The sequence below is a fragment of the Rhinolophus ferrumequinum genome, chromosome 15 (genome assembly GCF_004115265.2).
Source record: "Rhinolophus ferrumequinum isolate MPI-CBG mRhiFer1 chromosome 15, mRhiFer1_v1.p, whole genome shotgun sequence".
In the NCBI taxonomy this organism is placed as follows: domain Eukaryota; kingdom Metazoa; phylum Chordata; class Mammalia; order Chiroptera; family Rhinolophidae; genus Rhinolophus; species Rhinolophus ferrumequinum.
The window spans coordinates 29835441-29853933 of record NC_046298.1 but is presented as its reverse complement, the minus strand read 5'-3'; the positions used below and the strand labels follow the sequence as shown (position 1 = coordinate 29853933).

The 18493-nt window shown below is 45.6% G+C and overlaps 1 protein-coding gene across 2 annotated transcripts in view; it reads right to left on the bottom strand.

The window, feature by feature from the left end:
• The window catches only part of ATP2C2 (ATPase secretory pathway Ca2+ transporting 2), a 63051-nt gene that overhangs the window by 26657 nt on the left and 17901 nt on the right, over positions 1–18493 (bottom strand). For both annotated transcript variants that reach the window (XM_033128063.1, XM_033128064.1), the window contains exons 3-10: positions 16932–17048; positions 10569–10658; positions 9366–9401; positions 9200–9261; positions 6348–6456; positions 2456–2605; positions 2299–2367; positions 1895–1970 (exon numbers count right to left, since the gene is read on the bottom strand). In XM_033128063.1, the coding sequence (XP_032983954.1) occupies positions 1895–1970; positions 2299–2367; positions 2456–2605; positions 6348–6456; positions 9200–9261; positions 9366–9401; positions 10569–10658; positions 16932–17048 (709 nt within the window). The remainder of the gene's footprint in view (positions 1–1894; positions 1971–2298; positions 2368–2455; positions 2606–6347; positions 6457–9199; positions 9262–9365; positions 9402–10568; positions 10659–16931; positions 17049–18493) is intronic.

Genomic DNA, 18493 nt, shown 5'->3' with positions numbered 1-18493 from the left:
TAAAAATGTAAAAAATATTCTTTACTCGTGGGCCGTACAAAAATAGGTGGTGAACCCAATTTGGCCTGGGAGTCATAGATTCCAATCCCTGCTCTGGAATGTAAAGGAAGACTTGGGGCATTCTAGTCTGTCCTGATGCCTGATCAATACGCAACCCCAAGGATGGCAAAGGAATGGCGATGCATAGCCACTGTCCCCTCCTGTGTCCGTGACAGATATTACTAATCCATCACACTGTCCTTTTGCCACCATGCCTCAAAATCTTCTCACAGCACGGAACCCCACTAGCTGTGATCAGACTTGGCAGGTTAAGATAAAACCCATTTTCCATCACTGCTCCAGGACAAAGTAAGGTGGAGACGAGGGAAGAAGGCACAAAACTACTTAAAAACAGTGAATCTAGTGATTTAGCAAACTGAGCCGTAAATCCAAAGCTGAAATTTGGAAAGGAGACTAGACATCAGAATGTTGGGAAGGGGTGGCCAGGGAGGAAAGGGCAGGTCGGTCTGTGCCCAGCACAACAGAATTGAGAGCCCTGACTCCAGGGCACGTCCTTGACCACTTTGTTAAATTTACCACCTCCTACTTGTTGTAAAACAGTAAGAGATACCGTTCATGCCTTTGAGCTTATCCTTTCTTCTGCCTGGAATTCCCAATCCCCTATTTTTTTTTTTTTTAACTTGGCAAACTCCTACTCATCCTACAAGACCCAGTTTAACATCATCTCTTCCTTGAAGCCTTCCCAACTCTCACACACAGGTTAACAGCTACCTTCATGGGACATATTTGTTCAGGCGTCTCTCCCCTATTTGCCTGGGGCCTCTCAAAGGCAGAAGCTGTGTGCTTAATCATCTTGGTGGCCCCAGAACCCATCACAGGATCTAGTGTGTCAGAAAACACTCATTTAGTGAATTCACGCATATGGATGGCCAAAAGCACAACAACACTGCTGCTAGGAGGGACAGCTATTTTTCTCAAGAACTTTCTCTGGCTCTGCAGTTTTAGCCAGATTCACCAGTACTTCCTCTCATCACTGCTTGTGCTATGGGCAGTGGTTTTAGTTTGTTTCTTTTTTATCCATTAACCCAACAAGTGCTTATTGAGAATCTACTATGGGCCAGACACTGGCTGGCCCTGAAGGCTGAGAATGAAGGGCATAGAATCAAAGCCAGAGCCGTACACAACAGGAAGGAGCAGGTGAAAGGATCAGGGCGGCCCTACAGGGATGTTCAGGCATAAGACCTGAATTTAGGTCTATAGCAGCATCATGTTGATGCTGTTTTTGGTGTGTTGCCAAAGGCCATGAGGCACAAGCCCAGGTACAGCCTGCTTAGTGGCATAGAAATATGGTTGGGTGCACCACTAAACTACATTTCCCAATCTCCCTTGCAGTTTGGTAGGTCATGTGATTCCATTCTTGCTAATTGAGAATGGGCAAAAGTGATGACTTCACTTCCTGGTCCATGCCTTAAAAATTTCCCACACAAGCCTCTGTGTTCTCTTTCCCTACCCATTGGCTGAATAGAATTATGACCAGCCTCCAAGGATGGAGAGGAAGGGAGAGCAACAATACGGTAGGGGCCTGGGCCCCTGAGTCAGTGATTGGAGGTGAGCTATCCAGGAAAGCCACTCAACCAAGAATATGCCCATGGACTGTGATGTGAGCTAGAAATAAATCTTGACCATGTTAAGCTATTACAATGCTGGGGCTGCTTGTTATAACAGTTAGCCTCGTCTGACTTATACAGAAACCTTTTGTTGTTGTCAGAGAGTCTCTCTGATCCCAACCCCATCTTAACCCAGGTGATTAGCAAGATATCGGAGAAATAGCTGTGGCTGCTCAGGACAGCTCTCCCCAAACCCCAAGCCTAAATACAGAAACTGCTTCACTCACCAATTATGCAGAAAGAGAAAAGTGTCAGTTGTTTCCCCAGCTTGTCCATGTTTTTTTGTAGAGGAGTTTTAGGTGTCTGAAAGGATGAGAACAGTGGGTTTGTTAGATGAGATCCCAGTAGCGTCCCACAGCTCCTGCCTGGCTCTTTCATATCTTGAGCTGAGTGACAATTACATAGGGGTACACATACATAAAACTTCATTGACCTCTACACTTAAAATCTGTATCTGTTTACTATCTATAAAGTCATATCTTGACAAAAATCCTAACAACTGTCTTAAAATAAATTTTAAAAAAGTATACTCATATTAACCACATTATCCTCATTCCTAAGGGGTATCACTAGCCAAGAATTATCTCCAACCCCAGCTTACAAAAACCCAAAGCCCCCCACTGGCCCTTACCTCTTCAGCCTGCATCATCTTAAACACTTCTCCAAATTGAGACCTTTCCCCAGTTCCGATCACGACTCCCTGTGTTCAGGAGAGAGAAGTGTGAGCTCTGAGGCTGGAAGCCTGCTGGGGATGGAAATCAAGGCCCCCAGGGCACCCTAGGGCTTACCTGCCCCTTCCCGTACTGCACCAAGGTCCCCATGAACACAATGTTTCTCAGGGTGGTGAGGTCCCCCTCACCCGTCAACGGGGTATCTGTCTTACTACATGGCTCCGCTTCTCCCGTGAAACTGGACTCGTCCACCAGGAGGTCTGTGACCTAGGGAACCAAAGGAAAAAGACAATGGAATCTGCCCTCTAACCATGTAAACTGGTTTTGAAAGTGCAGAATGGTGTCTAGCTCCTTCACATCAATTGCCAGCCGATAACAAACAAGGAACACATCAAAATCAGGCAAAAAATATCAGAACATAACCTCAGATATCTCAAGAATCGGAAAAGCTTTGAATGTCTCATCCCTCTAGATAAACAAAAATCTTACACCTTCTTTTTTAAATATTAATATAATTTTAAAAAATACTTAGGCAATGCTTAGTTTAAAATATACCTCTCAAAGCACCTGTGCCTTTCTCCTAACATTCCACATGCTGCCCACCTTGGAGACGTCTATATAATCTGTGTGGTTTGAGCATCATTGAGCCAGGTTACGTTAACAGCAGAAACATGGACACACACACACAGACACATACACACACACGCCAGAAAAAGAGGAGGAAGGTACTAACATTTCTAGAACCTTACTATGTACCAAACTCTGTGCTGAGCATGTCACAAAGCTTATCTCTTAATTTTCACACCCTCCATGAAAGATGCTATTATTTTCCCCATTTTACATATGGCAAAACTGAGGCACAGAGAGTAACTTGTTCAACGTTATACAGCTACGGAGTGGCAGAGCAGAGGTTTGAACCAAAGCTCTTGTTCCAAAAACTGCACTCTTAACCATATTCCAAATTGACCACAGACCCAGCAGGTATCACCCAAGAGGTAAGTCTCCCTTGGTTAGAATTGTAACAGAAACTATTGAGGACATAAGGGGGCTGGGGTGGGCCTTACACTCAGGACCTTGTTATCTGAGCATATAAGACCAACTTAGACAGAGAAGCCATCTACAAACACACAAGAGAATTGTTAGATCAGCCTTTCTCAAATAGGGGCCTGGGAGTTCTCTATGATTTCAAAGTTTTTAAATTCAACAACAACCTTTTAAAAATGCCCACTGGGATTGGGGCAGCATCTGGTCAAGATGGCAGACTAGATAAACATGGTGCTTCCCTCCTCCCATGACCACCTCAAAATTGCCACTACAGAACAACCATCCTTGAGAATTGCCTGAAGTCTAGCTGAACAAAAGTCCTATAACTAAGGATGTACAGAAGAAGCCACCTCAAGATTGGTAGGAGGGGCGGAGACATGGAATGGGCTGGTCCCACACCCACATATGGCAGTTAAAATCCAGAGGGATATCTTGCCTGCAGAGGTTGCCCCTGAGGAGTGATGAATGGATAAAGAAGAAATGCTACATACAGTGTTTCCCTGAAAATAAGACCTAGCCGGACCATCAGCTCTAATGCGTCTTGGGGGGAGCAAAAATTAATATAAGACCTGGTATTATATTATATTACATTATATTATACCTGGTCTTATAATAAAATAAGACCAGGTCTTATATTAATTTTTGCTCCAAAAGTCGCATTAGAGCTGATGGTCCGGCTCGGTCTTATTTTCAGGGAAACATGGTATAGACAGTGGAACATTACTCAGCTATAAAAAGAATGAAATCTTGCCATCTGCAACAACATAGATGGACCTAGAGGCTATTATGCTGAATGAAATAAGTCAGATAGAGAAAGACAAATATATGATTTCACTTAAATGTGGAATTTAAAGAATAAAACAAACAAACAAAACAGAAAAACTGATAGATACAGAGAACATTTGGATGGCTGCCAGATGGGAGGGGGCTGGAGGATGGGGAAAACAGGGGAAAGGATTAGGAAGTACAAATTGGTAGTCATAAAATAGTCATGGGGTTATAAAATATAGCATAAGGAATATAGTCAGTAATATTATAATAACTATGTATGGTGTCAGATGGGTACTGAATTTAGTGGGGTGATCACTTTGGAAGTTATATAAATGTCTAAAAAATTTTTTAAAAATAAAAAATATGCCAATGCCATGGGATACCAGTCCCCAAGATGGCAGTGGCTACCACTTGCCTATGTAATACCATTTCTCCCTGTTCCTCCCTAAGAGAACCCCCCAGTGTTGGGAATGGTAGTGATGTCAATAACCAGGTATAATTCAATTTAATATGAGCAGGGTAGGAAGAAAACCAGTTAAGTAGCAAGGGGATTATTTGGGCTTAAAAAAATTTCAAAGGACTGTTAGAGACAGGTAACGATAATAAAATCAGTTGCCAATACTCGGGAACTACTAACCCACCTCAGACATCGCGCCAAGCGTGCTGCAGGTTTTAGCTTGTTTCATCTTCACAATAACGCCACAAGGTGGGAATGAATGTTATCCCCTTTGAAAGATGAGGAAACTAAGGCTCAGAGAGGCCAGTCCCTTCCTCAAAGTTACACGCTGGGAGGTGCTGGGTGGGGATTTAAAACCTAGCACCCTCTGACTTCAAACACCTGCCCATCACTCACTCGTGCCAGGCACCATTCTGAGCGCTTTGCATCTATGCAGTCATTTAATCCCCACAACCACACTATGGGCATTATCAACCCCTCCACCCCCAAATTTACAGATGAGGAAGCTGAGGCACAGAGAGGTTAAGTAACCTGCTACAGGTCACACAGCTTGTGAATGACAGGTTCAAACCCAGGCTAACACCCAGCCCTAGGGCATTAACCACGGCGCTGCACGGCCTCTCCATAGCACCTGTAGCGGTGTCCTCCTTATTGGCTGCTCAGCATCAGGACCCCACCCTGTACCCCATCTTGGTGGAGAAGTGAACAGTGTAAGACTGGCTTCCCCAGCCTTCCCTGGGACAATGGTTTCTCTAAGGGCATCCAAGACTTGGATGCTGAATGATGGTACAGGGAGGAGTAGATGGTGAGGAATCCATTCTGGTGCAGGAAGGGGCACCAGCGTGAAGCTAAGAGAGAGTGCCCCACTCCCTAATCTACTCACCCTGGTCCCTGTTCCCTGTCCCATGTGGAGATTTGAAAGTCAGCGCAGAGGGGTGGAAAGGCCTGGCCCTCTCGCCCCTGTCTCTCCTTCAAAGAATGGCCAGAATGTTGTAAACACAGGTCCCGGGAATTGACTGCTGGTCACTTTACCTTTCTCCATCCCTTTTAACAGCCTGCTATTCATCCTTCAATTCCTGAGAAATAAATCAGGCAGATAACCTGTCCTTAACCCTTTATCACTAAGAGCTTTGAGTAATTCTTAAGCATTCTAGGAAGAAATGATAAAACAGATTACTCCAATCGATAGATCCCTCTGAACTTGACTAAACCTCTTCTTGAGAATCCAGGATCATCTCAGAGAGCTGCAGGTCTTGTTCTGTGAAGCTGTGACACCCTGACACCTACAAAGGTTGGGGAAACAGCTTGCCCCACACCCAATGTCCCCAAACCAAACAATTGTAAAAGCTTGTACTATTTTTTATGTCTTCACTGGCTCTGGTTCCCTCCTCATTTCTAAGCAGTCTGATATCACTTCTTCCTGATATCAGTGTGGTTGTTTCTAGAAGGAACTGTTGCCTCATTCTTCAACCCCGCCCTAGTTTAATTTGCTGCTCCAGTCGGCTGTAAACTAGGAAATCATACAACCAAATTTGTTAGCCTTATACTTAAGATGAGAATAAATAATTTATGAAATATGATCTGAGGTGCTTTGCGTTTAAAATGGGCTTGTTTGCCAACTCCCCGACTTGTGTGTGTGTGTGTGTGTGTGTGTGTGTGTACGCGCAAGAGAGAAGGCCTACCTTCAATAAACTAAATGTCTATATATCCCACAGACGAGGGTCTGGGACCCCTCACCTCAGTGAGACGAATGTCTGCAGGGATCCGGTCTCCGATCGACAGACACACAATGTCTCCAGGAACCAGGTCTCGTGCAAGCAGATGCTGGAGTTTTCCTTCCCTTATGCTGCATTTGAAAGGGTAAAAAGCAAAAGCATTCATGGTGACATCCCATTTTTATGCGCTTTGATAAACTGGAGCAAATGATTATAGAAGCACTTTCTCAGCGACGGAAAAAGATTTGTTGTCTTTATGGTTTTATTATTTTTTTCAAGTCACACATCCTAAAAGATTTTTGGGGAAAGTGTGTGGCTTCTGGGAGACCCTGGCTGGGCTTCATCTGAAAAATGAGGCTTTTACTGTTTGCCCTGCCTGGAAACAAGGCTGGGCAACATGGCCTCTGGAAGCTTCTGCAGGTCTAGGTCAGCAGTTCTAAGCTTCCTTAATGGAGGCAGTAGCTTTTATCCTCAGAGAAGACACCACTCTGATGTGCAGAGCCCGTCTGGAGAACTCAGGGATGGCAGAGCCTGGTCGGAGCTGGGGGAGCATCTTAAATGCCTGAGAAGCCCGGGACCTCCATTCCCACAGGGCCACAGCCGTTCCTCACAGCCATCTGCCTTTAGCCCATGGATGTGCTTCTGTGCACTGGCTCTGGCTGGAATCCCACTACATGCCACCACTCCTCCTTGTGCTGCAGTGGCCTCCCCGCTGAACTCCTGTGGGCGGGGGGGTGGGTGGGGAGCGCAAGGCTCCTAACACCAGCATGGGCCAGGGAGCTGGGTCCTACACAAGTAGACTGAGAAACAACGGTTTGAACGGGAGTGTGGGGTGGGGAGGCAGAAGAAGGGTGGGGGGAATGTCAGCTTCTCCTTCAATGTCAGATTAGGGCTGCCTGGTTGCCAGCTATTTAGAGTTGTCCCCACTTCTCTGCCAGTCACTGAAAACCGCATCTCTGTGGCGGTTTTCGTTTGTTTTAACTTTTGTGTGGCTTTGGGTTTGAGGGGTTCTTTTTGGCTATAATGCACCTGCTACATTCCAAAATCTTGTTTGCAGATGTAACCCCAGCACTATTACTCCTGGCACACCGTAGGTGCTCAAAAAATACCGTGTTTCCCCAAAAATAAGACCTAACCGGAAAATAAGCCACAGCATGATTTTTCAGGATGCTCGTAATATAAAATAAACCCTAATACATCTTTCGGAGCAAAAATTAATATAAGACCCGGTTTTATTTTCAGGGAAATACGGTTGGGCTTATTTTATATTACAAGCATCCTGAAAAATCACTCTCGGGCTTATTTTCTGGTTAGGTCTTATTTTCGGGGGAACATGGTACTTAATGTTTGCACAAAGGAGGGAGGAAACAGAAAGGGTCTTCATGGCAGGTGTTTCTCCTAATTTGTAAAACAGGTCTTGGAGACTCAGGGAATGAGGCAGAATATCTGCAATGCTCTTTCAACTCTACCAGGCTGCCTGCCACCGCTGTTCTTGAAAATAAAATGTCTTTTAGAAGTAAAACTTCTGAGGACATCAATAATGCATACTATTTACCTGAAAGGCCAAGACTTGATATTTAGACTTAAGATCGGATCATCAAAGTACATAAATCATTTATGCTTCCCTTTGCTCATATGATTACATCACACATCACATATCTGGATTTCTGACAGCGCCCGGACCTTTTTACTGCCCCGAATGACCCCCTAGAATTGACTCACCCTCTTTCATGCTTCCACATCATCCTCTTTTTGTCTCTATTTTGTTAGTCATTATTCTATGCTTTGTATCACACACACACACACACACACACACACACACTTTATGTTTAAGTCTTTCCAAAGTACCTCAGATCATACAATACTTTTAATTACGTTATTTTGTGTAGCAATGCATATTTAAGAAAGACATATGACCCCAAAACGACCTCAACCTGTCATAGTAGGGGTGAGGGAGAAGGTTGTGGCCTTCTCTGAAATAATTTCAGTTTTACAAGGAGAATCATTGTATGGATTTCTGGTATACCAAATATTAAATCTAGAGAAATCCAGGTCTAAAACATTTCCCCTTCCATGTCTGCTGGATTCCTTTACCGTTGGCAGTGGCCCTTGCGAACGCTCTAAGCCTGAGCTGTCCAATACGGCAATCACTAGCCCCATGTGGCTATTTTAAATTAAAATAAGATGAAGACTTCAATTCCTCAGTTTTCCCAGCCACATTTGAAGTCCTCAGTAGCCACATGTAACTAGCGATGCTGTACTGGACAGCATAGATAACAAAACATTCCAGAAAGTTCTATCGCACAGCACTGCACTAAGCAGAAATGCCCACAAAGTGTTGGCAGACATTTTTGTCTTTTCTTTTTCCTTTTTAAACATCTTTGGTAAGGGCTGTGTGCTAATAACTGGCAATGTGGAAATGCCTGAGCAGGAGACAGGCTGAGGGGGCGGCTGAGCAAATACCCAGAATTCATTCTTGCATTGTCCCACCCTTCAACCAATGTTCTGATGCCTTAGCTTGTGAAAGCCCCACATCTCAGCCTCTTCTGAGTCCACCCTTTGAGAATCCAAGGAAACCTCTGAAAGAAAAACGCACACAGCTTTGCACACTGCATGACAGGTTGTCCGAGCCACCCTCTTCCCAAAGCCATTTCCACCATCCACAGCCCCAGGGTAGGCAACCAGGTTAGACACTAATGGCAGAATGGAGGCTCAGGGAGGTTGAATGGCATGCCCAAGGACACGAGTAATCCATTTACAGGTCAGAACCCCAGTAAGACAGGGTTTTCCTATATGAAACTATGAGGGATACAAATTATGCCAAATTCTTCATCCTCTGATGAACCAAAAAGTCCCAGGATGCCGCTGACTCACCAGTTACATTCAGGAGGAACCAGCTTGGTCAGCTCTTCCAGAGATTTCTCCGACCTGTACTCCTGGCAGGAGGCATATCAAACATGCTGTTCAAAGGTGGGAACTCCCCAGAGCTCCCGTCCTGCCTGGGGTACCCCATCTAGGACCTCAGGAAATAAATACACACCTGGATAAAGGCCACGGTGACCACAATCAGCACGGCCTAGGGAACAAATGGGAGGAGTGTTAACATCCAGCTGCCCAGCAAGTGAGTGAGCCCATGGGAGGTGAGGGGAGGTCTTTCAAAATATATTTCCTTTCTTCTCGCAAAATAAGTGTACTGTGCAGAAACTTAGAAAAGAGATGAGGCCAAAAAAAAAAAAAAAAAGAGTAGAAAAATGACCCCAAATTCCACCACCCAGAGGGTCACATTTTGGAATACCCCTCTAGATTTTTCTGCACAGACACACTTATAATACAGGATCCTACAGCACAGACATATTCTTTTATAAATTCACTTTTCACTCAACAACATATTGTAAAGATCATTCCACGTGGGAAGATCTGGATCTCATTTCAGCCTTTTAAACAGTCACAGTGAATTTCACTGTGAGGAATGAGTCCGTTTTTGTATTTTAGAAGAGTATGTGACAGATAGAAGGAAGCCAGGCCGACAGCCATCAAAGGTATTTGGTAGAAGCCAGATATAAAACGTCACATATTGTGATTGCATTTGTATAAAATATCCAGAATTGGTAAATCCACAGAGAGAGAAAGCAGATTGGCAGTTGCCAGGGGCAAAGCAAGGGAAATGGGGAGCAACAGGGTTTCCTTTTCGGGCCATGAAAATACATGGAAACTAGATAGAAGGGGTGGTTACACAACATTGTGAATGTACTAAATGCCACTGACTTGTTCACTTTAAAATGACTGATTTTCTTTTTTATTATGTGATTTTCACCTAAATTAAAAAAACTTTTTTTTTTTTTTTTTAAAGGTGCTTGGTGGTTCTCTCTGGGTAGCAGATTACGAGCGAACGAGCGATTACTATTTGTACTGCATGCACAGCCAGAATCAAGCAATTCCATCCAGGGGGCATGAGAGAGGAGTTTATTGTAACAGTGTTCCCAGCAGCAAAGAACCGAAGCCATCTGGGTATCCAGCAAGAGAGCAATGGCCAAATAAACCAGGACACATCCATATGGGGGCAGAGAAGAACATGGATCTGCTTTCCTTTCTTCCTGCTGCAATACCTTTTTTTTTTTTTTTTTTTTGTCTACAACCAAATTCTTTTTTCTTTGCACGATAGATAAGCAATCACATATCAAGCCCCCGGGCAGCCAGGTCTGGGGGCCAGGGGCTGGGTGCCACTCCCGCATGGCGCACTCACCATGGCGATACTGATGGCGTCCTCGTACTCCTTCGTGAGGATGCTCACTAACGCAGAGGCCAGGAGCAGCAGGATGAGGGGGTTCTTAAACTGCAAAAGGAAAGCAAGCAGGTGGTTCTTCTCTCGTCTTGCACAGACCACCCTGGGCTTCTTACCATGCAGCCGCCTGTGTGATGCAGTTCCTCACTCACCACCAGGCTTCCGAGCCAACAACTCCAGTGAACCGAGCGCGGAGGAAGGAAGACCACCGCCATCCAGCGGTCTCCAGTTCTCCTCTGCCTGAAATCTCCTGACTGCAGTTGCACTGACACTGTCCCCCTGGGGGTCATCCTGACCCTGCCTTTGAGGTCTCACCTCTCCACATCTGCATGACAATCTAGGTCGGGACTTGTCCCCTCTGGTGGGATGCCAGCCCTGGTCCCAGCCCATGGTCAAGGAGTCCCTTCTTGTCACAATAGTCCCCTAATCCTGTGTGTCCCAATCACACCAACGTGCTCCTGTAACTGCTTCTAGGGGCTCCAGTGATGTCCCTGCTGAGAACGCGTATTCCAGAAACTTCCCCAAAGGATTTTTACTTTATTGTTTTTTGTATCTACCCTCTCGTTTCACAGATACAGTAGCTCATGCTACAGACAACTGAAAGGAAGCGTAAACACAAACACGTAAGAACAGAAACAGAGAGAACAGACCAAAGATCAGGATCGAGGTGAGAGTCAAAATATCAACTGGCAAGTCACAGTTGTACAAAATGGGGCTGCACATTTGGCCCTGAGCTTCCCAGCAGCCACGGCAAAAAGGGAAATGGGATTAGATGCATGATTCATGATGCTCATGAAAAGCAGCACATCAGTGTCATGCCCGTGTGGTGCATGAAGGGGTTTAACATCCCTCACCAGATCCCTCACCCAGAATCTCCTTGGAACGAGGGACAGGGCACTTTATGGTCAGCTTACCAGCAGGCCCGAGTTAGCCACAGCATTTATTTTGAGTCCTCAAGACTGAGGAACTGGAAGACATTTCACCCTCTTAGCTATGATCTTTTTGATTCTATTCAATTATTTGTCTCCACCCTTTGCTGGAATGTAACCGTACCACGGACACAGACCACACCCGTCCTGGTGGTCCCAATCCTCCAAGGACTCAGAACAGGGTCTGACGACAGTGGGGTGGCAGGCGAGAGCTCAGGAATCTGATAGAATTCTCCACCATTACCTCACTGACAAACTGCGAGCGAGCTTCTAACTTCACCAAGCCTCTGCTTTGTCTTGGCTGACGAGGACTAAAGGTGATGAGTGTGAAGTGAGCTGCCCAGGGCCTGACACACAGCAGCTGCTCAATACACAGTAGCCCCAAGGCCCACAAGACTGATCATGGAAGGACTCAATAAACATAAGCTGAAGGGAGGAACTGAAGTCCAGAAAACAGCCCCTCTATCAGGGCTCTTGATCCAATAGCTGGCCCTAGGGGAAGCTTTCCCACTGACCCTTGCTGAGGCTGGGTTGGGGTGGGTGGGGCATCACTCATTCAGAAAGAACCGCACCCAAAGCCAGCTTGCCCACGAGTCTCAGCGCTCGGGTCTGAGACACACAGGTGCAGAGTCAACCCGGGGAGGCATGCAGAAGAGCATTCCACAAAAACTTGAAAGCTGCCCCAAAGTTTCCAAGATGGACCTTATTCAATTAGCGACAGGCTTCTCCCTAAGGATGATGTTGTCAATATGTAAATATAACATTTGTTAATTTTGTGGACCTTGTAAGCCATTCCATGGGCGTGAATTCACAGATTAGAAAAAGGGCTTGGATTAAAACAATTGAAGGGACACATCACCCAAATGCAAAGGATGGGCTTAGTTCAGACCCCCAATTTGAGCAAATCAACTGTAAAGAGGTGTTTCTGAAGCATGTGGGGAAAATTGACTCCAGACCAGTTTTCTGGGGGATATTAATGCCGTGTTCATGGCATTAGAGAGATAACAGTATTGTTATGTTGTTTTGTTTTGTTTTTTTAAAGACAAGGAAGAGAAAATATCCTCTAATAAGATATGGTAAGATACCAAAGCAAAGGATATGGTTAGATACTAAAATGATTTAGTACCTAAAACTTGTTTTAAAATGCTAGAGAGGAAAAAGGGGGGTAAGAATGTGCCAAAAAAGGTTGATAGTTATTGAAGCTGGACAATAGATACATGGGGCGAGGGTCGTTAAATTATTTTCCTTACGTATATTTTTGAAATTTTCCCTAGTAAAAGATTTCATAAAGGTTTGATCAGAGACGTCTCCGTGTTGGTTCTGAGAGGATCTGGAAACTCTTGGAGCTGGGTAGATTGGGTCAACATGCAGAGAGAAGGGGATGCCGAGTCCTTGGCTGGACTCATAGCTGCCTGGCAGGACTCACAGCCAAGCTCAGCCAGTCACCACCCGGAGGCAGACACACCTTTTCCTTAGAAATCTAAAGAGGACAAAGGGACAGAGGAGAGGGAAATGTGTGCTTTGGAAAGCCCAGCTGAGTGTCCGCAGACGGTTGTAACAAGTGACCGTAATCTGGGAGGCTTCAAACAACACAGACTTATTCTCTCATGGTTCTGGAGACCTGAAGTCCAAATACAAAGGCATCAGCAGCGCAGCGCTCTCTCTGGAGGTGCTAGGGGAGAATACTTCCCACCCCTTCCAATTTCTGGTGGTTGCCGGCCAGCCTTCTAGATGCATCACTCCAGTGTCTGCCTCTTTTGTCATTCGGTCTTTTTCTCTCTGTGTGTGTGTCTGAGTCTCTTCCCTTCTTCTAATAAGAACACCAGTATTGGACTTAGGGTCCCCCCGGCAATCCAGTATGACTTCATCTTAACTAGTCACATCTGCAAAGACCTTATTTCCAAATAAAGACATATTTTGAGGTTCCAGATGGACATGAATTTCCAGGACACTATTTAACTTAGTACAGAGAAGAAAAAACCCTCAGTTCAGTGAAGTCAAGATTAAGATTTCATTTCAGCCTTGAGCCCATCACAGACTTTCCATCAGGTTGGATGGAGTGAGAAGGTGGGAGAGATGCACAAACATGTGCCAAACACCTATAGCGTACTAGGCACCGGGCACCTTCATTCTCTAGGCCTCCACACCTGCAGCTGGATTATCCTCAGGTACACCTGGCCTCTCCTACCTCAGGGCCTTTGTACTTCCTCTCCTGCTGCATCCTTTCTCCAGATCCCACATGGCTTCCGTCCTCACTTCATTCAGGTATCTGCTCAAACACTGTCCGCTCTAAGCACCAATCAAATGCCTCCCTTGACTATCCAGTCCCAAATAGTGATAGCCCCGTGCTGTCACTTCCTGACTCCTTGTCCTGACTCATTTTCCCCACCACACTCACTGGGTGCTGTATTACATACAGAGCTGTCTGTTGTCTGTCTCCCCGAAAGCAGAAACTTGGTTTTGCTGCTACTATATGCACAGTGCCTAGACCAGGGCCAGGAGCATAAAAGGCTTTTGTCTAGAATGAGTGAATGAACAAATGAATGAATGAACAATACCCTTTTTAGTTGCGGGAATCCAAGGCTTGGTAGGGTTGGCACTCCTGCTCAAGGTTGCACAGCAGAGGGGAAATGAGCACTGGGCCTGTCCTGCCCCACATGTATGTCCTTCTGTCCAGGTCACTTCCATAATGCCACCTGGCCCCCTACCCTTGCTTCTCCTGGTCCTGGCTGGGCAGCTCCCTGCCTCCCTGCAGTCTGAACCTATCTGAGACTCTGGGAGCAGTGGGCCTGTTTCTGGTCAAGGAACCCCTCTAGCCCTGGGCTCAGTGTTAGCTCAGGGATGCACGTTCCTGGCCAGGGCCACACTGAGAACTGGCACCAGCTATTGGTCTCTAGCCCGGCCTGGACCAAGTCACACACAGAACCCCAATTCTAACCCCATCGTCTTGCCTCTCTCCTGAGGTGGACCTGAGCAGGTCTCCAGGCTGAACCTGATACCACCACCTTCCTCATCTTGAGACAGTCCCAAGCTCCTGTCCTGTGCCATCCAATAGAAGTGAGTCACTATGAGACACAGCAAGGTGACAGGCCCAAATGGAAGAACACAGCACGTGCCACTAGTGCTGCTCTGGCCACGGATAATCAGACTCTTCCTGGCTTGTGGACCCTCTTCCAAGTCCACACGTAAAGGGAGCCAGGCAGCAAGGGGTTTGTTGAAACTTTACTGTGCAGGGGAACTGGTGATACACTGGAAAAATGGTAACGATAAAAACAACCGACACTTATTGGGCACAGCTCCCTGTTATTATTCCTGCTTGAAATGAACAACCTGAGGCTCTGAAAGAAACTGCATTGCCCAAGGATTTATTTAGGTAAGGCCGACTCCAAAACCTGTGCGCTTAACTGCTATACTCCAGTCAGGCCAACTTGTAGACACAGGGTAGGAGGGGCCATCCTTTATTAAGTACTTAATATGTGCTAAGGTTTCTTCTTAGGTAAAATTCAGAACAGTGTTTATTAGTCCCATTTTCTAGGCAGGGAAAATTGAGGCTCAAGGAAGTTCAATAACTTGCTCAGTGTCACTAGGCTGGAAAGTGGGATTTGAACCCTGACACACTGACTCTTATATACCTTGGCCTCACATTCTAGGGCAACATGTCTCAGGTCATACTAAGGTAGAATTCCTAATGGTGAGTCTCCTGAGATGGAGAAGTAGGGCTGTCCTGTGAAGTGGTGAGTTCCCCGTCACTGGAGGAGACAAACGGGAGAAGCACAACATCTGGCACATGGCAGGCACTCAGAGAATGTAAAGAAGTGAGTGCAGATGGACTTTCTGTACTCATCAAGGATGTGGGGGTGGGTGGGACATGGCCATCAGGAGCCACCTTCCAATCCTGCAAGGATTCGCACAGATGGACCTCTGAACTGAGAAGTTCAAGATAAATAAACGTGTTCCCCATTCTTAGAAATGGAAGAGATTTCATTTCTGGAAAGGCCCTGGCTGGAGGCTGGAGGAGGGCCCTTGTTGTGAGGTTTTGACAGGGCAGAGGCAAGAAGGAGGATGGCTGGGGAAATGGGGGAACGGGTCTTAGTGGAAGGGGCAGGCAGGGCAGAACTGAGGAGGCACAAGTGCCAGAGAAGAAGGTGCCGCACAGCTAGTGTGTCAGCCTCCTTCCCTGAACTCCAACTTCCAGGAACCTCCACTGCCTCCTTCCAACACTGGGGTTCCAGGAAGCTTCTGGGCTAGCCAGAGCCACCTGCACACCCAGAAGCCTATTTTGCGGCCAACATGCATCAATGAATGACATGCCGAGTGCATTGAAAAGCGCTTGGGACTGGAGGAGAGTGGAGGGTGAGGCTACTGCAAGGAGTGCTGTGATTGGTCCCTGAACTGACCAATCAGGAAAGCTTCAAACATTGAGTCGGTGCAAAGGCCGCTGAAGGGGTGAGGGTGGGGGGGACAGAGACCGGAGAGGGAGGTGTCAGGGATGGAAGAAGGGGTGCAGAAGGTGGGGTGGGGGTGGGGACCAAGGTAATCTGAATGCTTTCAGGTCCCTGGGAAGTTCTGCCTGTTACCTGGAGCTTTCTGAACTGATACTGGGTTTTACGTTCTAGACGGAAACTCGCAGTCATGTCTATTTCAAATGTTTCTGTCCTCTTCCAGTGGCTTTCAGGCACCTGATTTGTGGACCCTCCTTTCAGCACTGTGCCAGCACCAACAGCAGTGGTTTCGAAGGGCAAGGACTCTGGAGCCAGATGCCTGGCTTCCCCGCTCAGCATTGGCACTGACTCCTGTGTGACTTTGGGCTCCAATTGCCAGGTAAACTATAGGACACCCAGTTAAATTTGAATTTCAGATAAACAAGAAACTTTTTCTTTAGTTTTTAGTTTAAGTACATCCCATGCAACATATGGGACGTACTTATACGAAAAAATTGTCTGTTTATCTATTTGAAATTCAGATTTAAAAGGACATTCCGTGTCTGTTTTCTCAATCTGGCAACCCTACACAGCCTGGGAAATATTTTAATGTCTTTGGACTTTGCCTTCCTCATCTCAAAATAGGGATTAGGAGAAAGATAAAGTAAGTTAATGCTTACATATTTACTTACTCATTAGCATGGTGCCTGGCAGGTGGAAAACCCTCTAGGAATGTAACAACTACTATTCATGACCATGGCAGCCTGGGAAGTCAGTGATCTATTCATGGCCATCCCTTCCGCTGGCTAAGAGTACCCTGAATAAAGGGGGAGCCTTCTTTATCTTTGTAGTAGAGCTGCTCCACGGTAGGGACTGGTCCAAAGACACCCTCAGTCAATATTTAAAGAATAAACGACTGCCGCGCCTTCCCTGGTTACACTAGTTAATGCAGGGAATGACACCTATAGTCCTACCTGATCGAGATATTTCTTCCACATGGGTTCAGTGTTGTCAGCAACAAACTCGTTCCAGCCATGGACCAGCCTGCGCTGCGTCACCGAGAACTCTGACAGCCCATTCTGTAAGTCCACCTGGAGGGAAACGGCCAAGCACAAGCTCATTGATGGGCCAGTACGGACCAACGAGCCCAAGTCACAGAATTCCTACTTTGGAAGCCAGCTGCTACCATGATGGATGAGGAACATGGGCTGTCCACAGAGGAGAAGGGACTCGTTCAAAACCCCTACGCAAATAGGGGCAGAAAGAGAAGGAAAACCCACAGTCCAATTATTTGTCAGTTAGACCCTCCCTTTGCTCTACAATTACAGCAGAAAAAAACAACATTGGACCTAAATTTCAGCCAGTGCAATGATCATTTGAGATTCCGGAAATGAAGAAACACTTGTATTTTCTTCTTGAAACAAAACAAAACAAAACAAAACAGGCCTTGGGAATGTAAAATGGTGCAGCTGCCATGGAAAACAGCATGGAGGCTTCTCAAAAATTAAAAAGAGAATTACCACGCGATCCTGCGATTCCACTTCTGGGTGTAGAAATGCCAAAAGAATTGGGAGTGGATCTCAAAAGAGATATTTGCAGACGTGTGTTCATCGCAGCATTATTCTCAACACCCAAAAGGTGGAAGCAACCCAAGTGTGTACATGCATGGATGAATCAGCCGGTCACAAAAAGACAAATACTGTATGAGTCGACCTAATTGAGGTATCTAGAGTAGTCCAATAGAGGTGGAAAGTAGAAAGGTGTTTGCCAGGGGCTGGGAGGAGCCGGACATGAATGGGAGTTATTGTTTGATGGGTATGAAGTGTTCAGTGCTGCAAGATGAAAAGAGTTCTGGAGATTGGTTGTATAACAATGTGAATGGACTCAACACTATTGAATTTACAAATGCTTAGGATGATAAATTGTATGTTGTGCATTTTACCACAGTTAAAAATGAAATTAAAAAAAAAATACAACCCAGAAAAAAAGGCCTGTCCTTGGAAACAATAATAGCTAAAATTATATCTTGCATACATTGTGCCAGAAACAGTTTCAAGCTCTTTACACAAACTAACATTAAATGTAGCTAATTTGAGTCAGTAATTATGTAAAGAAACTTTGTTCTGGTTGCAGGAAAAGAATCCTTGTTTTTAAAAAGTTGACAGGAAAACTCTACCAGGTGGAAGAGATGGCAGGGAAAGCTGAATTGATTTCTAGGTTCTTTCCTATAAAGAAAATCAAACTCATTTTGTAGGCAGGGTAAAATGTCTAGGCAAGGAAAAAACACTTCCTTTCTCTTTCCAAACACTAACAAGCAGGAGTTGAACTTAAACAGACTTTCTGGAATTTAAACATTCCAGGAAAGATGGGCATGAAGCATTGACGTCCAAACTTCTTTGAAGTTGTGACTTCATTGACGTCCATGCGCCTTTTTATTAGTGAATTTTTATTTGTTTTTCCCAAGTGTGGTGGGTTATGAGTGAATGCACACACACACACAAACACATCATTATGTGTTTTCTAAGTAAAGAATCTG